General features: G+C 36.3%; 1 protein-coding gene across 3 annotated transcripts in view; it reads left to right on the forward strand.

Annotated features, from left to right (window-relative positions):
* The window catches only part of bbs9 (Bardet-Biedl syndrome 9), a 169,007-nt gene that overhangs the window by 89,408 nt on the left and 53,742 nt on the right, over positions 1-25,857 (forward strand). For all 3 annotated transcript variants that reach the window (XM_051131731.1, XM_051131729.1, XM_051131732.1), the window contains 2 exons: positions 2,767-2,992; positions 9,560-9,679. In XM_051131731.1, the coding sequence (XP_050987688.1) occupies positions 2,767-2,992; positions 9,560-9,679 (346 nt within the window). The remainder of the gene's footprint in view (positions 1-2,766; positions 2,993-9,559; positions 9,680-25,857) is intronic.

Below are 25,857 nucleotides of genomic sequence, written 5' to 3' on the forward strand. Positions count from 1 at the left end.
TGATTGGCATGTCACTATTTGTTGAGATAGTGAATTGGTGGGTTTTTGTTAAATGTGAGCCAAAATCATCACAATTAAAAGAACCAAAGACTTAAACTACTTCAGTCTGTGTGCACTGGATGTATTTAGTACACGAGTTTTACAATTTGAGTTGAATTACTGAAATAAATTAACTTTTCCACGACATTCTAATTTATTGGAATGGAGATTCACCTGTATGTGACACATTAAAACATTTACACCATCCAAACAATGATCTATATACCTTGCCACAAACATGTTGAGAATTTTTAAAACTTATTTTGTGTACAAGCAGTCAACTTACTGCAGTGCATACACAGGGTTTTAGTGATTAAGTAAACAATTTACAAACATTTGAATTAAATGCACACAATTATTCAAAATAAAAACAGAATTACAAATTTGCTTTGATTATCAAATTACAAAGGCTATGAATTATTCAGAAATGATAGCCTTGTGGGCTGTGCACCAACACACAGTGCCGTTGCGCTACGGTCGTCCCGTGTTCGAAGCCCAACTCGAGGACCTTTCCCAATCCTTCTCCCTGTCTCTCTCCCACTTCGCTTCCTGTCCATTCTGATCTGTCCTGTCATAATAAAGGCTAAAAATACCAAAAGTAAATGCATGTGCTGCATGTTTCAGAAGGATTTTTCAATATTTCATTATATATTTATTTATATATTTATTTATTTTTATTTATTTTATTTTTTATTTTTTCCTGTGTAATATTATATTTTAAATTGCAATTGCAATTTTTTATCAGAAGAAATATTTTTTCCCCCCAAATTGTGCAGCCCTATATTCTGCTTCAATGAATTTAGTTTAGCACACAAATAACATGAAATCTGTATCCGCTTAAAAAACATGAATTTAAGCTGTAAATACAATTATAAGTAGTTAATGCTTTTGCTGCATTTTAACTTAATGACAGAGAAAGAAAGAAAATATTTTCATCTGAATAATGATCAACTATGCACACTTGACTTCAGTCATTGAACAGTATATTGTCAGTAGGGCTGAGCAATTTTTCTGATTTTATCAATTAATTAGAATTTACTGCTTTGCACAAATTTTATTTTTTTAGAAATCAAGGAATCGTGATTTTGAATAGAAATGTTACCAAACATTAGATTTAAAAACTTTGACAATATGCCAACAATAACAGTAAAGAGAAAAGAGCAATCCAACCACATGTCAGCGCACATGATTAACCGCTCACATGTGACACGCTCATATTGCTAGGTGCCATTCACACAGAAAGTGCTTTTGTGTTGACAAAGATGCGACGCTGGCAGTGGAATAGGAAAAACATGCAAGAAGATGGGAGTTCTTTAACTTGAGCACCGCGTTTTTAGAATGCCGTTTCATGCATGAGAGTGGGTCAAAGGCATTCATGTTTACATAGAAAAAAACAATGGAAAATTAGCGCAATCAGATAAAAAAAAACTTGTGAAGAAAAAAATCAAGATTTAAATTTTTTGCCATATCGCCCAGACCTAATTGGCAGGTTTCTGATTGCACAATACTGTACAAGCAGTACTCATCCCGTCCAGTTTAAGACCTAGTTGCCCTAAAAAAAATGCTTGAATCAGCCTAACCAACTGTCACGCCACTGTGCCCACCACTTTTTATGACAGAGCTACTCCACTGCACACAGCCACCACCTACCAATGCCTTAGCAAAAAACCCAGAACATTTGAGCAACATAGCTATTCCCTGGCATCTGCAACATTGCTATATTCTGTATCGTCAGCAACACTTTTTTGTCTGTTGGATCCTCACACATGGAAATATTCTTTTGTCTGGAAAGGGTTTGTTATTCAGGACTGTTAACAATATACAGTTCTCTGAACTCTGTAGATAATTCATGGAGAGTGTGATTCAGTATGCCAAAACAAACAACAGCAGTCATGTGTCTTGAGCGTCTTTTATTACTCAGGCTAATTTCCTCCATTGGAGACCTTTATCTGATTTATCAATGTCGTCCTCTTTCTGTCCCTCTGATTCTCCATTATCTTCTGTAGTCAATAAAGGGCTAGTCTCTGTCATCAGTGTAACAAGGCTGATTACCTGCTATTAGATCTCATTAAGGGCTGTCTGTATGGCGACACAGTCGCCCCACATTCCACCTGCCTGTCAACACCCCGGCCCATCTCTCAGAGCCTCCCTAGCCTGCCTGACGGCAAAAGGGTGGGCTGGAGATGCTGCAGGCCAGACTTAAAGACGCACACACACGCACATAAAAATCTCTGTTCACAGGGAGTAACTTTCCATTCATGAGGCATGTGGCAAAACCTACTTCACAACCCATGCAAAAAAAGCATGTACTCACACAGAAATTCCACTTAAAAGTTTATGGCTTGTTTGTATGTAGATCGAGTTTTAGATGTGGCTAGAAAAATGTAGTGGATGGTAGGGAGTGTTTGTGGCTCATTGAGTAAAAACATCAGATGATTGCAAACAAAGGATTGCAAACAAAGGATGAGAAAGTATTACAAATAAATAAGACGTTAGAATAAGGTAAATATGAATGAATAAAATGATTAAGATCTACTCATAAAGTTTGAGAGTTTTTAAACATTTCTCGTTGCTTTGTACTCTAGACATTAGTGTGAAAGTGTGAAAATCATAAACTTCACACTTCACATCAACCACAACACAAAACTCTCCAGCAGGACTTTGTTTATTCACTTTCAGCTGATGAATTCTAATATTTGCAAGGCTCATTTTGTATATGTTTCTTAGGGCTGGGAGGAGAGCGTGGATGCAGCCGTTTCCCACCTCTTAAAAACGTGTCTGTCACGCAGCCCCAAAGATCAGGCCATCAGCTTGAGCACCGGCCCGCTAACCATCCCAAAAGACACGTCACGCCTGAAGAAACACATCACGCTGCTCTGCGACCGCTTGGGCAAGGGTGGTCGTCTCTCTCTCTCCTCAGAAGCCAATGTCCCTACAACCGTCATGATGCCAGGTCAGAAAAATCTTCATTTTGAAAGCTTTCATGCATAGACAATCATTTTTAGCTTGGAGGGTCTTAATTGTAAAACGTAATGCAATATATTTAATCGGATGCAAAAAATTCACTTGTAAATGTTGTTTGAGCATAAATGTGGGTTGGCAGTGTGTGTACACAACCACCCTATATTGATAAAAAATCCACCCAGTATTTTTTTTTTTTTTAAATCCGTATAAATCATAACCTCTTTCTCAAATTAAGCCATTCTCAGATTCTTGGCTGTGTGACGTCACACAGGCAGGCCCCTCCTGTGATTGTTGATTGACACTGGCGTTTTATCACAGACCCACCCTGAGTGAGGTGTAAGCAGTCCGCCATTGTTTCGACGCCACAGCAGGTTAGACAAGAATGGCTCTTAAGTGATTGAGGTGTTTTGTTGCTGGATGTAATAATGATCATTGCAGTCATCATTTACTCCCGACATCTAAGGCGCTAAAGACGCAGAGGATTACTTGTATTTTTGAGGGGAATGTGCCCCCCGATTTCCCTTAATGCGTCTATGTTCACGCAAATCAATCATGATCCAGCTTCACCTACAGAAGAAGTGAGTGTAATGTTTGTTTTTTTTTAATGAATCTTTGCAAATCGCCTTCCCTAATAATGTGCTAGTTAGCAAATTCCGAGGCTAAATGCGGCTAAAGAGTCTCAGAGAACGGCTTGTCACCCCACGGAAGGAAGGGGCGGGGTGAGCAGAGCTCATTAGCATTTAAAGGTACATGCACCGTAATGGCTCGCTGTGAACAGAGCTTTATTTGACGAGGTAAATGGGTGTTGTTTTACACTACCATTGAGAAATTTTAACCAAAGGTATTAATAATGCTTCCTATTTTGCTGCAGTACAGCTCGTCCTCTGACTCCAACAATTTTTGGATAACATAGCTTTGATAAATAAGGTGTTTTTGGGATTGTAATAAGGTTACAACTCCAGATATGGACATGCTAACAAGTTTTAATTTATCTTGTAGGATAAATTACATTTATGTTATCAACAGCATTTTGGAATGAGCTTTTAGCATGCTAAATTCATTTAAAGTGTTTAATGTATTGATTTTATGTTTGTATGGTGATTAATGCGTTTACCAATTTTGATGCATTTTTAAGTTGCATTTTCAAAATACCTTTTGAATGCGGCTGCTCACATTTTTTATGTGCACACTAGCATTCAAAACTGCCAGATTGTGTCAATGTACTTATGTAAGTTTGTGTAGCTAAAAGACCCTGCATTCATATTATTTAAATAAAAATGTCCAAAACAGAAATCTGAAGATTGGATAAAGCCAGGTTTAAAATTGTGGTTTCATTCTGTTGACTTATTAAAATTAAAGGGATAGTTCACCCAAAAATGAAAATTCTGTTATTAATTACTTGCCCTTATGTCGTTCCAAATTTGTAAGACCTTCGTTCATCTTCGGATAATCTCATTTTATCACTCCATAAATCAAAAAATATTGTCAACAGTCAGTTTCACCATAGTTTACCATAATGTTATAGAAATCAGGCTAATTATATATGAACAAACTTTCAGAATACAGACAGGAATAAAACTGGACGTTCTGGTGTACGTAAGTGCAACAAAAGTGGCGAATTCTGAGTCGTGAGAAACTGCCTTTAAACTGCCTTTAAAAATATGTGTTGTTATTGACATCTACAGACACAAATAGATAAAGTGTATTAAAATGATCATTTAATGTATAGTCCACTAGCCACTAGCCTGAAAGAAGACATGCTATGGAAGGAAAAAAAAAATCTCAAACTTGACCAGTGCAGTGAAAAACAACTTTTTCGCCAGAGTGTAAAAATGTAAAAGTCTTGTTTTGTCTTTCATTTTGGTAGTAAACTAAGTATGAAGACTCTCATGTTACACTAATGCTATTGTAGTGATGTGCAGGGACAACAAGGATTCAAAGAATAGAGCTTTACTTCAGAGGACATATAAAACGGCAGAGATCCCTATGGAATGTGTGAATGATTAACCCGATGGGTTCTGTTATCAGACGCCTGTCCTCCCTGAAGTCTCAGACTGTCTCTCTCTCTCTCGCTCTCTCTCTCTGGTGTTTGGACACTGGGTGTGTAGATATTATCCTCCCCTCAGATAGCAGGATGTCTGAGCACACAGCGTTTGGTCAGTTGCCAGTCGTGTGGAGGAGAATGAGTGACTAATCTCAGAGAATCCTGCTGAAATTGCTTTTGTCTGATGAAATATGTCTGCAGGACGTGTGGCTCCATTCCTTCAAGTTTAAAGTCAAACTCTTGACACTCTCTCATACACACACTTGTGGCCTGGCTGTTTTATCTGGCTGATTTGTGTCTTCCTGTCTGTCTTTCCCTCTCTGAGTCTTGCTCTCCCTCACCTGACCTTGCGTTGAAGTGCTGACATCACACGGGAGGATTGCCACACTCCCCGAGCACCTGCCTCTGAGATAATGCTTCAGCATTCATAATTCTCATATCATAGGAACCTTGTGTTTTTGTTTCATTTCTCTGTCTTCCAGATCTTCTGTTGAATGAACCACTGGAGGTCACGGTTCGTTCTTAGAGGAGTCTGTGAGAAGTGTTTGGATCACTTGTTAAAGTCCCCATGAAATCAAAATTATATTTTTTTGGCTTTTATTATGAATATGTTAGCCTTAAGGTTAACAAAACAATGACAAAATTCATATTTAGAATATATAAGCATTCATATGTTACCTGTACAGTCTCTAACTTCTGCCAGTTTGGAGCAGTGATTTTGATGACATCACCCTGCACTTCAGCTTCAGTAGGAAACAGCGTTGCGTTTAGCTCAGAGATGCAAAACAATGGGCTTCATTTATCAATCTAACGTAGAAACGAGGCAGATCCGAGCGCACAAATCAACTCACAACAGAGTTCAGGTGTGATTCATGAAACATTCGTATGCCGCCAATCCCCCAGAGAAATTGATCTTACTCTAAAAAGACCCTTTAACCTTAGGCTATATTTGCGAACAATGACATTAATTTATGCAGTATGTACATTAAATACCAATAAGTATAATGAAACATTTATAAACATTATAGCCTGTTTAGTTATCCTTAATTCACAACAAACACTTTAAATTTAATGGTATTAAATAACAAGAATGAAAAATGAGTCGCTATAAAATTTTATATTAAACTATAAAGTAAAACACAAATTAGGCTAGTCAATACAGAATACAAACATCAAGCTAAAATGAATAAATGAGTAAAGCGAAACTAAGCAGCACTGGGCTCTCTCATCAACATCCAAATGTTTCCATTTTTTGCCATGAAACATTTGGTTGCCAAACTATTATCCACGATGTAAACAAGTCTTTGTACTCTACTTGTGTTCCAATATCCACGTAAATCATCCTAATTCACATGCGCAAAAATGTTTATTTTGGCGCTGCATGCTGATTTTACAGCAGACCTTTTAAGTTGAGGAGTGTAACTTTTATGTTTGGCTGACTGCGTTTTTAGTTTGATTAATGGTTGAAATGTCAAGTTAGCAACGCTAAAATGATGTGTGTGTGTGCGTGTGAGGGGTCCGTGCGATCAGTTACATTTAATATGGTAAAGATATAAAGAAAACAAATAAAATGCATTAAGAGTGTCACAAAAACAAAAGTGGCCTATACTTGTTGCAGATTTTTTCTATTGTTAGTCTATTAATTATTTAAGAAAAATATATTTATGCTAGCCCTATTACCTTTTATAATTTCTGTTTTCTCCGTTTACCGAAGTGCGGCAGGTGGGTGATGCGACGATGTCTGAATCCTCATGGTCTGTTGTTTATGCTGCTATTTGCGCATATAAATCTAATGCCCTAAAAGAATAAAACAAGCTTTGTTTGTCAGCCAGGAAAATAATCTAAATGAACAAAATGCTGTCATTATAAAATTCTCCAAAATTCTCTATGCTGCACTCAAATTCAGGCTAACTCAATCTGAATGACCTGACGTGAGATTTGATCGTAGCCACCGCTCACGTCCATATTGATAAATTCCAAGTTTTGGGTAGAAATGACTGTACGTCCAATTTTCTGTTGTATGTTTGTTTCATAAAGGCCCATTGTCTTTATCTTTGTTTGAAGCTATTTTCGTTGGCAAAATAGAATAAAAATGGACATTATGGTGTCTAAAACGTAAATCTCTTAATATTATTAACTTCTTGTTTATTGAAGTGTGGTATAAAATCAGTATCACTTTCTGATCTTGCTGATATTTGGATAAAAATGGTACACGTCGTGTGATTTTTTTTTTTTTTTTTTCTTTAATTATGTAATTTATATAGAAAGATAAAAGACATACAGAGGCATTTTTGCCCCGATTTTGAATTGTGGGGGTATTCTAGTAGTTTAACCTACTACTTCATCACGTGAAGTCAATGACTGCATGTGTTTTTGTTTGATTTTCCTAAAAAAGTGAGGGACATCCTCAAATGTCAGATTGTTAAAACAACAGTTAGCCTACAATATTATCATAGACTATATACCACACACTCATACGATGTGCATTGGCCCGATCAGGCAATTGACAGTTCTGTCAACTGGCCCAAGCATTGTTCATGCTGACCCTGGGCCATCGGGCAGTCCTTATTCTTGAGCCCTGTTATCACTTCATTATTACCCCTTTTTTAATTAAAACTATTTAAATGTTCAAATGAGAATTGACAAATGTTTAAACGAGGTGTCAATCAAGGGCTGTGGGTGGAGCTTATGGACAGACTGTAAGACTGTAAGACTAGCCAGTGCAATGGAGTAACAAATTATATGTAACACAGTTAGCTAAATGGAGGCTTTTTTAATAAGAGTTATAATAAACCTAATCATTGTAATGCTTGTATATTATATGCAATAGTATATGGGCATCTTCTTTGATTGATAGCTGATTGAAATATTAAAAGCACGTCTATTGCAAAACTTTCTTTAAATAAAAAGAGTTGCATTAGGATGACAAAAACTCATATTGATTTATATTTACCGCAGTTTAGTAGGTGATTTCAACAGATTTCTGTGCTGCTAGAGCAGCTGTAAATGCTGTTAATGTGAAGTGGAAACATCTAGAAGAAACAACAACATAGTTGTTGATAGGAGCCTCAAACTCATGGAGCAGAACTCCTGAGTGGTGTGGAATGTAGCACATTAACATGATTTTACCTGCTTTCAACACTCACTACAATTTCCTGATTATTTCTGGAGGAAATTTCATCACAAAAACTATTCAATGAGTTTCTTTGCCATTTGACTAATTAACTTCTAATTGTCCATTTCCCTATACAGGACTAAATTTTCAAATATAAAACCCAGTGACACACATGAGAGGAGAGAATGAGGCAGGCCTAGGCTAAAGTAAATCTTTTAGCTAAAACTTGTCTACTTTTTCATGTCTTTCTTCTCTCATGAATTGAAATCATAAATGGAGCACTATTGAGTTGGTTGTCAGCAGATATCAGATTTAGTTTTTCTAACATTTGAAGGCATTCTTCTTGTTCAGATGTTGGTGTGGATAAGTGTCAATCCCAGACAAACCCTCCCACTGTAAAGCTGCAGTACATCCACACAAATACCTGTGTTACGAGACCTCCGTCTCTGATCTGAAATATTACTCCTAAATGAACAGCCTGTTGAGGTCTGTGTAAATATTAGAGAAGGATTATGATAAGCTTGTTTCAGGAACGTAAGCAGTCTCACCAGATTTGTGTATTTGGGGTATGTGGTGTAAAAAAGAGAAAACTCCAAAAGGATTGTGGGTAAAAGGCTGGACGGAGAGAAATAAGAGGCTGATTCATCAGTCTCCTTCAGAACTCCTAATTCTGGCTGATCCTCAGCAATAAGCGTCAAATCCGTTTGATTGAATCCAGCAGGTGCACTCTGATCTGCCAGCAGTTTGGAGAAATTTGAAATGTGTCGACAGTGTGTCAACATTGCTTTTCAATTAAGAGCGATGTCTAACGAATAATTTACCTAACTGCTCAGGGTGTAAAACGTAACCATGTAATGCCATGTAACCTTTTTTTTTATCTGTTTCGTTTTTTTTTTATGTTTTATATTTATATATATATATATATATATATAAAATGTTTTGTATGATACTTGATACATAAGGCTTTTAAGGTTCATATAGTGTAATGTAGTGAGTATGAAGCTCATAAAATTGAAAAAAACTATTTTATTCAGATGTCCAAACTAACGCAATGCAATGCCATGCCATGCCATGATTATTGAAATATGTAAATAAACATTCCCCAAAAGCTTGATGAATCATATTTGATTCTCACATTTTAACATGCCTTTTCTACAACATTTTTAAAGATATTGGAGCAAAAAACACACATGCACCACAACCTAAAGGTTGACTTTTAGGAAAAGTCTGAACTATCAATCAGAGGGCAGAAGGCATGTAGAAGATTGTGCACAAGTTTGTCAGCAAAGTTTGTTGATCATTTAAAATTCATGCCTCACGTAGTATACAGTAGGCTTTATTTGGATTAATCACACTAACTTAGTATTAATAATGAGTATTTTTATGTTGTTCTGCAGTTAGTTGTGAGTCCATCCCTGAGCCGATAGTTGAGCAGGAGGAGGAACCACCACTGCAACAGGACGTCGCCAAGTACATTAAGAAAAAACAGCCATCCAAGAGAATCAAGAGCAAGTCAGGTAAGACATGTGGCAGTGCCAACATTTCAGAAACCCTCAATGCTGCACTGATTTAACTCTTTTGGAAAAGTGAATGTTGATATTGTATGCTGAAGATTAATAGAAAATCCCTACCAAGAAGATAACCAAGTAGTTGCTGAGATTGTGAAGAAGTAAATCAGAGTCAGGTTCTGCGATATGTGGGGGGGATATGTTTGTGTTCGGATATAACATGTTTAAACAGGTCTGCAGCACATGCCTTAATTTGTTTAATCTAGAACCGCAGACATTGTTAATGAGCTGAAGAGAAGAACAATAAACACTCACAAAGCTTTGCCATCCTAAATGACCAAATTGCCAAAATCCAGTTTAGGTAGTGAAACTCAAATTCATGAAAAAAAAAAAAAATTAAAGAAAGAAAAGAAACATTCAAAACAAGGTTGCATAACCTCTGGTTAGTATAAAAAGATCCCATTAGTGTTGGAATGTGTGAAATGCGTAGTAATTATTGACTAGTTCTGTGTAATTGCTTTGAACTGTTTAAATTGCTGATGTACTTTACTAAGATGTTTAATGCCATCAGGATCCCAAAGAAACTGTGCTCTACATGACAGGAAATTAATATGAGAAAATCTTTTGGAATTGTGTGGATTTCTGTATGAATAGATTTTGTTTTAGTGTTACATATCCTTCATTAAAAAATGGAACAAACAAAGGTTTTCTGATGGAAAATGAATTTCAGACCTTAATATTCAGCATTAGCTCATCGGAAAAAGTGCCTCTGCCTCATTTTTGCAGACTCCAAAAACTGATCTGTACATACAGTACAATTCACTAAAGTTTCCAGTTGAAATGAACACTTGTGGCAGTAAAACACCTATTGACTTTTATGGTGGCAGTGAAACAGAATGAACTTTATTCCTTTTCAAACAAATTATGATTATATATTAATTATATTTTTGATTTCATATTTTCACGCTGCTCACAATAACACAATATATTGTGTAATGACCCTGAAACACTTTTACCATAGTGCATAATTTTTCAAAGGAACACTTTTTGACTTTTGCATCGCACAACCAGCTCCATACAGCTTTTTTGACAAAGTAAACTTGCTCAGTAGCTCACCTAGTGTAACAATGGACTGCTCAGGCGGACTGCATGTCAAACACAAGTAAGGATAAAAGAGATCAAAGAAAAGCTTGGTGTGGTTTCTTTAGCACATGCTTTTTTATCCCACACTAGCTTTTGTTAAAAGTATTGGTTAGGTTTAATGAATGGTTTAGTGTATATTATTTTCCTTTTTGTGTACTCACTGGACGTGCTTCGATAAATGCAACAATCAGCAGAATAAAACATTGCCAGATTTACATTTAGTAAGTTTTGAATAAAACAGTACAAACTATTAATGACACACTATGGGGATTTCACTTTGAAAGTATCACATAGGAAGCAATGTAATATCATTTTGTCGAAATGTCATGTTTTGTGATAAGCCTGTGTTGTTCATTTTAGTTACTACGGTTACTGTTACCTCTTTTCCAGAAATTTCCATGGCCTGAGCACCAATAACAATAGATCCTCAGTAGTGCACCTCAAATATTGGAGAATACCTGAATGCTCATTAGTTGGTTGTTTTTTTTTGTCTTTGAAGAGGCAGATCTGCTCAGACATGTACCTCAGTCGCCAGCTCTCTTCTGTCTGAGTTCTTAAACGTGTAGCATTCCCCCTGACAACACAGAAATATTTAGACAGAGGAAGCCATTAAACAGGAACAGTGAGGAAGGATATCTGATACAGTTGAAAGGATTCAAACATTGTCTCTGATGTTAATTGAAACAGAAGCCACTCTTTCATGTGTCTCTCATCTCTTTTAATACAAATTCAAAGTTCACATGTCCTCTGTGTATTGCACATCAGATCACCAAGTAGACTCTGGAGTCACACTATGTATTTATAAACATGAATTGTTGGCTATTAAACATCCTAAATTCAGATCCATGTAATTCCAGCAATGGCGTAACTGCCGGCAGTACAGGCGAGGCAACCGCACTGGGGCCCTCCAATATTTTTGAAGTTTTATGATTGCAGTAACACATAAAACAGCATACCTCACTGTATGCTGTAACTTAACAAAATGTATTGTAATTCTTTTAAACTGTGCATCCAATTAACAGTGGCCATGTTTTTACATCTGATCAATTTTATATGTATGTTACTATATTAAACTTAACATCTTACCAGCTCTAAAATGTATTCTGTTATCGAAATCTTCCTGTATCGGGCAGGTACGTACGATGCTCAACTTTTGGAGGTTTTTTGGACACACTCCAGAAACAGAAAAAGAATAGAGAGAGATAAAGGATCAAGTTAGAAGATGGTAAAATGACCATCAGTAAATTAATCTATTATTTAAAGAGGTCCTATTATGCTCTTTTACAAAGTCTTGATTTTGTTTTTGCTCTCATGCTTGGTGGATCGAAAAACGCATTATTTTTCACATAATTTGCATTATTACATTGCCTTTCTCCCCAGCCTGACACAAATGGCTCGATTAGTTCCAGGTTTAATGAAGGCCCGCCTTCCAAAAAACAGAATGTGTTGTAAATTAGTTATCTCTCCCACTGCAATGCGATGTTTCTGTCCTGCTATGCCCCTTGCCAAAGCAGTTAGCGCAAGCTAGATTAAAGTGATTCTTACGTTTTAAATATAGATATTTTTCTTACAAAAACGCATCGATTCACTACAGGAGGCCTTTATTGATTCCACCTGGAGCCGTGTGAGGCACTTTTTATTACACTGTAAAAAATGATTTGTTGACACAACTTGACTTAGTCAAGTCATTTTGTTGCATTGACTTAGTTAAGTTTAGCAAACACTAGGTGTTAAGTTCACTCAACTTATATGTACAGTGGTGTGAAAAACTATTTGCCCCCTTCCTGATTTCTTATTCTTTTGCATGTTTGTCACACTTAAATGTTTCTGCTCATCAAAAACCGTTAACTATTAGTCAAAGATAACATAATTGAACACAAAATGCAGTTTTTAAATGAAGGTTTACGTTATTAAGGGAGGAGAAAAAAAAACTCCAAATCTACATGGCCCTGTGTGAAAAAGTGATTGCCCCCCCTTGTTAAAAAATAACTTAACTGTGGTTTATCACACCTGAGTTCAATTTCTGTAGCCACCCCCAGGCCTGATTACTGCCACACCTGTTTCAATCAAGAAATCACTTAAATAGGAGCTACCTGACACAGAGAAGTAGACCAAAAGCACCTCAAAAGCTAGACATCATGCCAAGATCCAAAGAAATTCAGGAACAAATGAGAACAAAAGTAATTGAGATCTATCAGTCTGGTAAAGGTTATAAAGCCATTTCTAAAGCTTTGGGACTCCAGCGAACCACAGTGAGAGCCATTATCCACAAATGGCAAAAACATGGAACAGTGGTGAACCTTCCCAGGAGTGGCCTATTGACTTTTATGGTGGCAGTGAAACAGAATGAACTTTACAAACAAATTATGATTATATATTAAAATTTTTGACCCCAAGAGCGCAGAGACAACTCATCCGAGAGGTCCCTGAAAGACCCCAGGACAATTTTTCAAAGAACTTTTGCAGGCCTCAGCTTTTTTGCAAAGTAAACTTGCTCAGTAGCTCAAGTGTAACAATGGTGTTCACAACTCATGTCAACCACAAGAAAGAGAAAGAGATCAAAAAAAGCCTGCATGGCAGCTTTTTTATCCCAAGAGCTTTTGTTAAAAGTATTGTTAGGTTTAATGAATGGTTTAATATTAAGGCTTTTTGTGTACTCAATTTTGATAAAAAACAATCAGCAGAATAAAACATTGCCAATTTACATTTAGTAAGTTTTGAATAAAAATACAAACTATTAATGACACACTATGGGGATTTCACTTTGAAAGTATCACATAGGAAGCAATGTAATATCATTTTGTCGAAATGTCATGTTTTGTGATGAGCCTGTGTTGTTCATTTTAGTTACTACGGTTACTGTTACCTCTTTTCCAGAAATTTCCATGGCCTGAGCAAAATAACAATAGATCCTCAGTAGTGCACCTCAAATATTGGAGAATACCTGAATGCTCATTAGGGGTTTTTTTGTCTTTGCAGATCTGCTCAGACATGTACCTCAGTCGCCAGGCTCTTCTGTCTGAGTTCTTAAACGTGTAGCATTCCCCCTGACAACACAGAAATATTTAGACAGAGGAAGCCATTAAACAGGAACAGTGAGGAAGGATATCTGATACAGTTGAAAGGATTCAAACATTGTCTCTGATGTGAAACAGAAGCCACTCTTTCATGTGTCTCTCATCTCTTTTAATACAAATTCAAAGTTCACATGTCCTCTGTGTATTGCACATCAGATCACCAAGTAGACTCTGAGTCACACTATGTATTTATAAACATGAATTGTTGGCTATTAAACATCCTAAATTCAGATCCATGTAATTCCAGCAGTGGCGTAACTGCCGGCAGTACAGGCGAGGCAACCGCACTGGGGCCCTCCAATATTTTTGAAGTTTTATGATTGCAGTAACACATAAAACAGCATACCTCACTGTATGCTGTAACTTAACAAAATGTATTGTAATTCTTTTAAACTGTGCATCCAATTAACAGTGGCCATGTTTTTACATCTGATCAATTTTATATGTATGTTACTATATTAAACTTAACATCTTACCAGCTCTAAAATGTATTCTGTTATCGAAATCTTCCTGTATCGGGCAAATACGATGCTCAACTTTTGGAGGTTTTTTGGACACACTCCAGAAACAGAAAAAGAATAGAGAGAGATAAAGGATCAAGTTAGAAGATGGTAAAATGACCATCAGTAAATTAATCTATTATTTAAAGAGGTCCTATTATGCTCTTTTACAAAGTCTTGATTTTGTTTTTGCTCTCATGCTTGGTGGATCGAAAAACGCATTATTTTTCACATAATTTGCATTATTACATTGCCTTTCTCCCCAGCCTGACACAAATGGCTCGATTAGTTCCAGGTTTAATGAAGGCCCGCCTTCCAAAAAACAGAATGTGTTGTAAATTAGTTATCTCTCCCACTGCAATGCGATGTTTCTGTCCTGCTATGCCCCTTGCCAAAGCAGTTAGCGCAAGCTAGATTAAAGTGATTCTTACGTTTTAAATATAGATATTTTTCTTACAAAAACGCATCGATTCACTACAGGAGGCCTTTATTGATTCCACCTGGAGCCGTGTGAGGCACTTTTTATTACACTGTAAAAAATGATTTGTTGACACAACTTGACTTAGTCAAGTCATTTTGTTGCATTGACTTAGTTAAGTTTAGCAAACACTAGGTGTTAAGTTCACTCAACTTATATGTAGTTGTTGAAATAACTTGCAGTAAATTGAGCCAACGTACTGTATCAATTAAAAAGCATGTTGTAGCCAATCAGAACTAATCCATGGCTCCCATCATGCATTGCGGCATGAATAAATTATGCGCTGAATTGTCTTTGTAATTTCTTTTATTCTTACCATTTTCAGGATCTTTTGTTGTGGAATCACAAGGCTGACATTAATTATTCAAGACAATCTTTATTTGATTTCAATCACTGAATTTGTTTAGAGTCTAATCTCTGAGTCATATTCGCAATAAAGGAAATATAACTCAAAAATTAAACTCCAAATGAGTTCAACGATTCAGGTCAAAAAATGATTATGTTAAAACATAATCATCACCACCTGATGACTTGTGCTCTTGGCTTGTCTGGCTGTTTTAACACAGTCACAGTAGCCAAAGAAAATTTAAAGTTAAAAATGTAAGTGTCAAGAGCCCAACTAATGCAAATACTGATCACTATAATGGTTGCTTAAAAATTGTGATTTTTCTCCTTTGGTGATTCTGCTTGTTAACATTCATTCAATAATGATCAGTCATCACTTAATTAAACATTAATTATCTGCGTCTGTCTCAACTTTGTTAAAAAAGTATGTCATCATGACATAGAGTATCTGGCACATGTGCATTACACAGAAAGTTGATAGAACCTATGATTTGTTGTTATATGAACATGTTATTTTAAGTTTTCAATTCCTATTTAAGTTGGGGTTGTTCCAACTCGTCCTATTGTGTAGTGAGACACTGCAAGTTGACAGGACATGATTTAACTTGTCCACCTGACTAAAACTCAGAATCATTTTTTACAGTGTATCGATGGATGCACTTTATTGACTTGTTTTGGACTGATGAACAGAAACGCCCGTCTATGCAGTTCTAAAGCTTGGCAGTGCCAGGATAATTTTTTATATAACTCTGATTGCATTCGTCTGAAAGAAGGAAGTCATATACACCTAGGATGCATGGAGGGTGAGTAAATAATACGCTACAGTAGTGTTGGGTCCTGCGAGATCACAGACACATATTTTACATACTTAGTTTCATTGCCCGAAACCAGCTCCAGCATAAGGCTAAAAGCAGCCTAACATTAACATGATCAAAGATCATCATCACTGATTAGCCTAGCCTATTCTAGTGCAAGTTTATGCATTTTAAAAAAAAACATCATTGCATGCGGAAAACAAACACTGTAGTCCAAAGGAGCCATTCGTTGTAGTTCTTGAAAAGAGATTTTTTACAAACAAAATATCTCCCTTTGGAGTGGACTTTAAGATTTGTTACTTTGTAGATCATTTTATGCCCCAAGATACACACACTGACTAAAATTCAAAAAGTGAAAAAATGATGGTAAAATGATTGGTTTATCCTAAATGTAGCTTAATTAAATAAAATACAGCTTAGCAAAATAACACAACTATTATGTCATTGATATCTTTTCAGGGCATGAAAATGAACCCTAAAATCACGAAAACCATAAAATGAACAAATCACTCTGTACAATACTGCAATACATTATGATTATTAGTACATTTTTAAGTCACTCATATAATTACATATATGAATTTTACTTAAAAGCAAAGTATGGCTGTTTAGTCAGATGGGGATTTTTTCCCCCCTTAAAAGTGTGCAGTTTTGTCCATAGTCTGAGTCAGCCTAGGTAAATCTTAACAACTTATCTGTTATAAGATCTTCCTGCTGATAGGTAATAGGCTAATAGGCTAAATGCTAATAGGAGTTTTCAAAGCAGTGTTTTTGTTCCAACCATATCCAGCATACCTGCCTGTAAATTTCAAATGAACTTAAATAGGGCTGGGTGATATGGCCAAAAAATTATTTAGTCTTTTTTTTTTTTTCATATCAGTCAATACGGATAATTATCACGATAAATGTCAAATTTTTATTTCTTTCAAGTTTAAGGCAGATTTTTGCCACAGTGTGAAAGTTGTAAAACCAGACAGTTAATTGTGGCTTTAAACTATTCTTTATGGTCAGAACATGACAAACACTTAATGTTTTTTTTTTTTGTTTGTTTGGTTTTTTTTTTTTTACACTTTTTCCAGTAATTTCTCCCTAACAAAATAAATATCTTAATAAAATAATAATTTCTTAGTTTTACAGCTTTAACCCTTTAACGGTCACTCCCTAACTTGAACATAGACATGAAAATGCACTATCCAAAGTTACATTTTTATAATTCATGAACGAAAACATTTCGTAATATGATGTAATATGATTTTGATGTACAATTTCCACGGTAATGCAATGTCTGATTTTAAAATGGTTTTCATAGGATGAATTTCAAGATTTTAAATTTTCAGTTGATATATAATATCTTAAGATTTCTACTGTGTGATAGGTAAAAAGACAACGAAGAAAGTATTTTTGTGGCTAAGGTCAGAATCCCTGTTATGATGGAGATTTTTGAGGTGCACTCTTGTCATAAATTAATTTATTACTTTTCCTACATAATTTGTAACACAAAAGAGTGGTAAAATATCTATTTAGGAGTCTTAGACCTTCATAGTTTGTCATGATTAGATTAGAATTTATTTTTAATATGGTGAAGTAAACTTCCTACAGAGCGAACAGTGACAGTTAAAGGGTTAATGAGTAATATTGTTTCAAATCAAGAAACAGGTTTGTGTTGCCTGATAATATTAACAATAAAACTTTTTTTGTCTTTTAGAAATACACATTTCATAGTAGCTTGAGTTAGGATGCAGATTTAGATTTATGTTCATCATCAAAATCAGTAATATCTGTAAAAATTGTAGCAGCCTCATTTTTATATGGTAAAATTTAATTATTCTGACTTTGAGGGGTTTTTTGGGTTTTTTTTGTTTTGTTTTGTTTTGTTTTTTTTAGTTAACCATTGTTCTTCCATAGCATCATCCATATATCATGATAATAACAGTTAAAACCACAAATATAGCACCTCAGTACCATGGTAAAAATGTAATATGGTTCCTAGGTATTTGTATGAAAAACAGTAGTCTAAATACATTTAGTATAAATGCATAAACGCTATAGCTTAATCACAAAAAAAATACTGTAATTATATTTCATTACTCCTTCAATACATTTAATACGTTTACGTTAATAATATAATAAAATTCAACACAAATATACCCACATTATTAACACCACTGTGCAGTTAGTGCTACTACAGTAAGTAGATTTAAAAATTTGTAGACTGTATTGTTGAGCACAGTTTTTCTCCTGTTTGTCAGCGCTGTTTCATCTGGCTTTAAACCGAGTCATTTGTGTTCTTCACTGAATTAAATCACTTCACACTGGATCTTACAGCACTGTTTAGTGACTGAGACTCATCAGAGAGTGAACGCATCTGCTCTAGTAAGTTCGCGCTGTGCTGCCATTTGAACTTTGATCAGAGCGGATAAATGGTCTGAGTGGCATACTTCAAATGACTAGCGCTCTTTTGTTCTGCCTTGGCCACATAAACATTATATTGAACATTTATCGAACTCTTGTTATCGCTTATCGAGGAAATATATATCGCATGATAATTATCGTTAGTGATTTATCGCCCAGCCCTAATCTTAAACGCTTTGAGTCCTAGGTTTATTTGAAGAACTGTCCTCGTCCATGCTTAAAGGAGAAGTCCACTTCCAGAACAAAAGTTTAAAGATAATGTACTCTCCCCCTTGTCATCCAAGATGTTCATGTCTTTCTTTCTTCAGCCATAAAGAAATAGTTTTTTAAAGAAAACGTTTAAGCATTTTTCTCTCTTCTAGAGTGCCCCGAGTTTGAATTTCCAAAATGCAATTTAAATGCGGCTTCAAACGATCCCAAATGTGGATGTAAACGATCCCAGCTGAGGAAGAAGTCTTATCTAGCGAAACGATTTATTATTTTCATAAAAATAATACAATTTATATACTTTTTAATGTCAAAGGCTCATCTTGTCTGACTCTGCCTGAACTCTGTTTTTTTCTGGTTCATGACACTTAGGGTATGTCGAAAAACTCCCATCTCATGTTCTCCCTCCCACATTTGGCATCGTTTGAAGCCACATTTAAACTGCTTTTTGGAAGTTCAAACTCGGGGCACCATAACAGTCCATTATATGGAGAAAAATTTTGAAATGTTTTCCTCAAAAAACATAATTTCTTTACGACTGAAGAAAGAAAGACATGAACATCTTGGATGACAGGGGGGTTAGTACATTATCTGTAAATTTTTGTTCTGGAAGTGGACTTCTCCTTTAATCAGTGAGGTGACAAAATACCAACAGAGGATGGTGAGATTTCAGTCCAACAAGAAGTATGATAGGTGTAACATTTCTGAACAATATTTAGTTGTTTCGTGTTGGTAAATGTGCAGCTGACTATATGATTTTTTTTTTAATTCTTTAGGATGATACCTTGAAAGATTGTACAATAAGACCTTAAAGAGATAGACAAGGCATTGAGTGTAACATACATATTTTTACATGCCAGGCTGTATGATAATTCTTTGCCAAGACATCTACCCATGATTCAGCGTTGACATGTCATTTTGTATTCATGTTCTTAAAGTTCATTTGATAGTCTGAAACAGTGCATCTAATCACCATACTGTATATGCAAATGTGCACTTCAAGAATGAGCAAAATGTTTGAAAATTAACATCACAAACAGTAAGACTTAAGTAATTTAATTGAAAACTCAGGAAGGATTTTGAACACTTTTCGTCCAGTACAAGACCCCTTCACAAGATTCATTGCAAAGACCATTAATTCTCCATGTGTGAACATGTCACACTTTTGCCCTGCAACAAAAGAAATCCTTTAGGATCCCAGAAATTTGTCTCAGATGGCAAAACCTTGGCCAAAATTGTACCGTATGCACTGGGCTTTAATAGCAGACACTCAGATTACTTGGTTTATAGTTTATGATGCGAGTGAGAAATAAATGGCCTTTAAATGATGGTGTGTGTACTGATTAAGGCTTGATCGGCTCTATATTTAGCATATTGTCATACGGTTTCCATTATATAGCTGGTGCTCTATCAGATAGAGCTGAAACCCGGAGATAGCAAAGATGAGAGGGAAGCTGATGTCCATATATGAGTTCCCAGTAAACAGGCCTCATTAATCTCTCATTATGTTAATGTTCTCAGAGCAGCAGGGGGGAAATCTGCACACAATACTCAAGACAAAATAGAGCTAGTCATGTGAAGCACACAAGAGATGAGACTCAATGTTAATTCTTTTGTGCATCGTAGTTGGATATTTTTTCAGCTTGTTGCATTGCATTCTGGGATTTGTAAAGAAACCACTTTTTCTGTGAGCTTGGTTCTGGAAATATTTTTTAAGGGATTTTTTAAAAAGTCTTTGTTAAAGTGTTGAAGCCATGAACCAGACATACCAGCTACAAGGTGAATCACAACATTACAAACATTGCAAAGCAAAAAAGTTGTTAGTACTTTAGGTAAATAGTGCGCTTAAAAAAAAAATTCCATTAGGGACGGGTGATACCAAACATTTTTAATTTGATGTGATACAGATACTTGTTCTCTTGTTTTATTATTTCTTAAATGGATATGGATTTTTTTTTTTTAGAAAAAAAAAAGATTCCACTTGAAATCAATACACATCCATGCATACATACTGTCCATTAATTAATAATAATAATAATAATAATAATAATAATAATAATAATAATAATTACAAAAGCAGATATGAGCACAATTTAAAAAAAAAAAAAAACAACAACAAAAGTATGTATAAAAATAATCTCATTTTACAGTGTAACATTCCACTGAAGGGTGAGTCGTCTTGCGAACCCATGTGCAGTTTTATTTAATAAACGGATGCAAAATAAACTAAACTAAACTAAAGCATGACATGAGCATGAGAACGTAACTTGAACAGACTTGACAAACTCACCAACAGAGGGTTACAATAACAAAGCTAGACAACCGACTAAGGAAATATGAGTGCTATATATACACACATGGACCAGTGATTAAACAAGACACACCTGAAAGCAATCATGACAATAAACCAATGAGAACATAACACATGTAGCAAAAGAAGCAGATGACAAGATTACATGAGAGGCACAGGCAGCACAAAACAGGAAACATAGCTATGACAAATTTCAAAATAAAAGACATGAAAACATGAAGAAGAACAAAACCTAAAACAGACTTGACAGAACGCTCTGTTTGAATAGGAGTGGCAAATTGTAGACTCGGAAGTGAACGCACCAGTACAGCCTTTGTGTTGTGTGTCACTGAGCATGGAGAAAAGAAAGAAATATAAAGAGTTGTCTGTGGATTTGAGAGAAAAAATTGTGGAAAAACGTGGACAATCTCAAGGCTACAAGTCCATCTCCAGAGATCTTAATGTTCCTGTGTCCACTGTGCGCAATATCATCAAGAGGTTTACAGCCCATGACACTGTAGCTAACCTCCCTGGACGTGGACGGAAGAGCAAAATTAATTAAAAATTACAACGAAGCATTGTTCGAATGGTGGATAAAGAACCCTTATTAACTTCCAAACAAATTCAAGCTGATCTGCAGACACAGGGTACAACAGTGTCAGCTCGCACTATCCGTCACCATCTGAATGAAAGGGGACGACGCTATTTAGGAGACCCAGGAGGACACCACTGCATAAAAAAGCAAGACTGGAGTTTGTCAAAGCTTATGTGACAAAACCACAATTCTTCTGGGAGAATGTATTGTGGACATATGAGACAAAAGTAGAGCTTTTTGGTAAAGGACATCATGGCACTATTTACAGAAAAAGAAATGAGGCCTTCAAAGAAAAGAACACAGTCCCTACAGCAGGGGTGCTCAACCCTGGTCCTGGAGATCGACTTTCCTGCAGAGTTCAGCTCAAACCCTGACCAAACACACCTGAACCAGCTAATTAGGATCTAAAGGAGCACTTGATAATTACAGACAGGTGTGTTTGATTAGGGTTGGAGCTGAACTCTGCAGGAAAGTCGATCTCCAGGACCAGGGTTGAGTACCCCTGCCCTACAGTCAAACATGGTGGAGGCTCAAAGATGTTTTGGGGTTGCTTTGCTGATTGGGCGCAACGTAGTGGCCAGTGTCAGAAAGCTGCGTCTCCACCTGAGGTCATGGGTCTTCCAGCAGGACAATGACCCCAAACACACTTCAAAAAGCACTCAGAAATGCTTACAAACAAAGCGCTGGACAGTTCTGAAATGGCCAATGCAAACAAAAAAAAATTCTGAGAGAAGCGTTGCATTTTCTGACAGAATTGCAAGGGTGCCAATATTTTTGGCCATGACTGTAGTTGGCACAGCATTGTTTTTTAGTTTCAGTCTTTTTGAAAATCACACGTCGCTCCCGGCTCCCTGAGGGAACGAGTGTTGGGTCGCTGACGCTATGGGTAATTGTAAACAAATCCTCCATAAAATGAAGTAAACAAAGTTCTTAAACTTTTAAAAATAAAGTTTATCCACTCTTTCCTAACGTTGACATCAGAAGGAAAGCAATGCAAAGACTGTTTTTTCCATAAATTGGCAATGCAGAGCATCCTGTTGTTTTCAGAGCAATCTTTATGGCTCTTTGCGCAGGCCCACATGTTCATGTTTTAGCTCTTTGCAAAACATTGCTCTGTTTCTTTCAGCATCCTGACCATCTCAGCAACTTTGACTCACCTAATGGTGTGAGTAAGACTGACCAGTAAAAGATGGAAGCAAAGGGTTTGGGAAAACGTCGTTAGTTCTTTTTGATGCTGCTGACAGAAATTACACACTTCACCAAGTCATTTTTTGGTGAATTCTACCTTTTTTAAGCCAAAATATGTCAATTATCTTATGTGTTCTGTGCAGAACCAAGAAGTTTTTGGGCCAGTTGCATAAACTTAGCTCCTATGACAGTGTCTTAAGTACTAGTCTGAACAACTAGCAGTTAACCAAAGGGTAATCAGTCTTTTTTTTTTTTTGGATTCAACTTAGACTAATATACAATTTTCTTGAAGAAAAAAAATAGCTGACTAACTTTTTAAGACTAGTCTACACCTTTTATGCAATCCATGCAAAATTTTACAAAACATTAACTTTTCAAACTAACTAAAGTGAAGAGTTTTAGCATTTTATGAAATTTGTATGATGTATTTAAACATCAGCTTTTTGTAAAAATGACAGATTGACCAACTCTATGGCAAGGGTGTAGTGTGTTTCTCTAAAGGACTATAGAGAACTAGAGCCTCTGAGGCAAAAGTTGATTTCTGCAATTTTGCTTGGTAAATTTATATTAAATCAGGATTTAAATCCGGAACCTATGCATACTACACAATTACGCCACTAGATTATCATAACTCACAGTTTTAGTGCAAGAACTATTAATTATGCCCCCTCAAAAATTCTTTCTAATTATTTGATTTACCAAATGCTCAAAGTGCAAGGACCTCCACACTCCCACATGCTCATGCATTCTCTGCATTACTGGTGGCAGTGTGGTTTTACTGCAGTAAAAAAAAAAAAAAAAAAGGGCTTTCTGAGAGGTACGCTTCAGATGAGGTTGTGAGTTTGGCATTGAACAAAAGTGGCTTTTGTGCCGTTTTTAACAAGATACCTTTAAGTTTGTTAAAAGGAAGCAATGAACAGTAAAATATACTTTTCCAGATCCCAGCTGCCCAGCTGTGCAGTGGGCTGTAAACCGCACTGCATGTGCTATCAGAGCATCAATGACTAACGTATGTTCCTCATCATGGTCCCCAACAACGCACTGAAACACTCTGCTCAGGCTTTGTACAATCTGTGTATGTTATTGAAGTTTTTTTCGCCAGTGGCTGAAATTTTAAGTGTGTGTTTGAGTTGAGATTTTGTTTAGGCCATATGGTAATTCCCCAGCTTAATCAGATAGTCAGTAGTTTTCCAGAAAAGAAGGACCTTAAAACAAATATCTTCTTTCTCTTTTTTCCCAGCGTGCCCTGAAAAACGCCAGCCTGCGCGTACACATGTACTTAGTTCCCTCCAATTACGCAGTAAAAACTGGGATATGTTCCATCCTAAATATTGAGGGATGGAAATTAGATACACTTCCAGGTAGCTCTTGTTAAAAAAAAAAGACAAGAAAACGCCAAGCAAAAATGTGTCGACGGCAAAGCTGTCGACAGATGTGTTTAATTGCATTAATTAATTAGATCTGCTTCATGGCAACAGCACAGCAGGAAAAGTGTAAGGAGATTACACAAGCTGATCTGTTTAGAGTTTGTTGGCAGGACAGTCGGTGTGGTTTCAGTGGCGGGCGGGCAGCCATCGCTGCGGACAGAGAGCTCAGTAAGAAACCGCCCGCAAACACTCACACATTCCACATCTCCCGCAAGCTCCGAAATGAGAATCTCCTCGAAATCACTGTCCACTCCCTGACTCCTAAGTGATTCATAACCTCCTAAAAATGACTCCTGCTCCCTAAATATATATGTTGGAGGCAATAGACTAATTCAACAAATTATCAAAAGACTTAATTATATTTGAAATATATTTTTCAAGGGAAACCCATTCTTCCAAAAATATTATCCCATTTATAGTCAGAAGTTGGAAATACTTTGACTGAGCTGCAGTGTATATTTTCTAACATTAGTACGGCCGCACAAGCGAACGCTAGTTTGAACGCTAGTCACATCATGCACTGCAGATGTGAAAATCTGGTCTATAAGGGTGCTTTCACACCTGTAGATTGAGTGCTTTGTTCCAAAACAGGGATTAAAAGTATTACACTGTTGCCTTTTATTCTTGGTGCGGTTCGCTTTCACACAGCAAAGTTTCTAAATGGACCAGATGTGTTAAAGGAGAAGTCTACTTCCAGAACAAAAAATTACAGATAATGTACTCACCCCCTTGTCATTCAAGATGTTCATGTCTTTCTTTCTTCAGTCGTAAAGAAAAGAAAAAACGTTTCAGGATTTTTCTTCATATAATGGACTGATATGTAGACCGTAGAAGTCCACTATATGGAGAAAAATGCTGAAATGTTTTCCTCAAAAAACATAATTTCTCTACGACTGAAGAAAGAAAGACATGAACATCATGGATGACATTATATGTAAATCTTTGTTTTGGAAGTGGACTTCTTTTTTAATGCAAGTCACGCGCAAGTAAACTGACTCTCATTGGTCAAAGTTCCTTGGTTTTTTTTTCCGGGATCCCGCTCAGCTGTCAACCGTCAGGATGAAACAACAACAGCTTTGTGGGCTTATTGTTGCATTTGTGTATTAATTTCTAATTTTGAGCAGGAGTCCAGGATTTGTCGGGAAAACATTTTTAAAATACACCCACTACAAAGAGAGCAATAAGACATTATAAAATGAAAAGGCGCGCTTTGCTTTTGAATGGCAAAGACGTGCCCACACACAGACATTCACAGGTTCATTTTAAGAGTTCTGAAGATAAATGGAAGTATTTGAGTAAGAGATGAACAGAAACGGTTTGAATAAAAGATGACAGAATTATTTATTTCATTATTTGTGTACCACAGTTGGAGATTCACTTGATTAGATAGGTAGTCCCACTGGCTGAGTCCAAATTTACTTAAACAGAACAGTGTTTTGAGAACATCATAGATCCATGTTGTTTAAACTGATCAGGAATTCAGCATACCAATGGCTTACTTATAGTTGCCGCTGTATATTAACGTCGCTTGAAAGTATTTAAACATCCAAACAAGTACACATTACAACTTTCAATTAAGAATGAGGCTCTGGATCAATCCTCTGTTCGCCCATGAGTCTCTTCTCTTGGGATCTACGGCTGCTTTGTCTGTTAAATCCACTTGCTGCTCTGTCCTGCTGACCGCGGCAAAACCGGCGTGTGAGTCAGCAC

Source organism: Labeo rohita, chromosome 16 (assembly GCF_022985175.1).
Source record: "Labeo rohita strain BAU-BD-2019 chromosome 16, IGBB_LRoh.1.0, whole genome shotgun sequence".
Taxonomy (NCBI): Eukaryota; Metazoa; Chordata; class Actinopteri; order Cypriniformes; family Cyprinidae; genus Labeo; species Labeo rohita.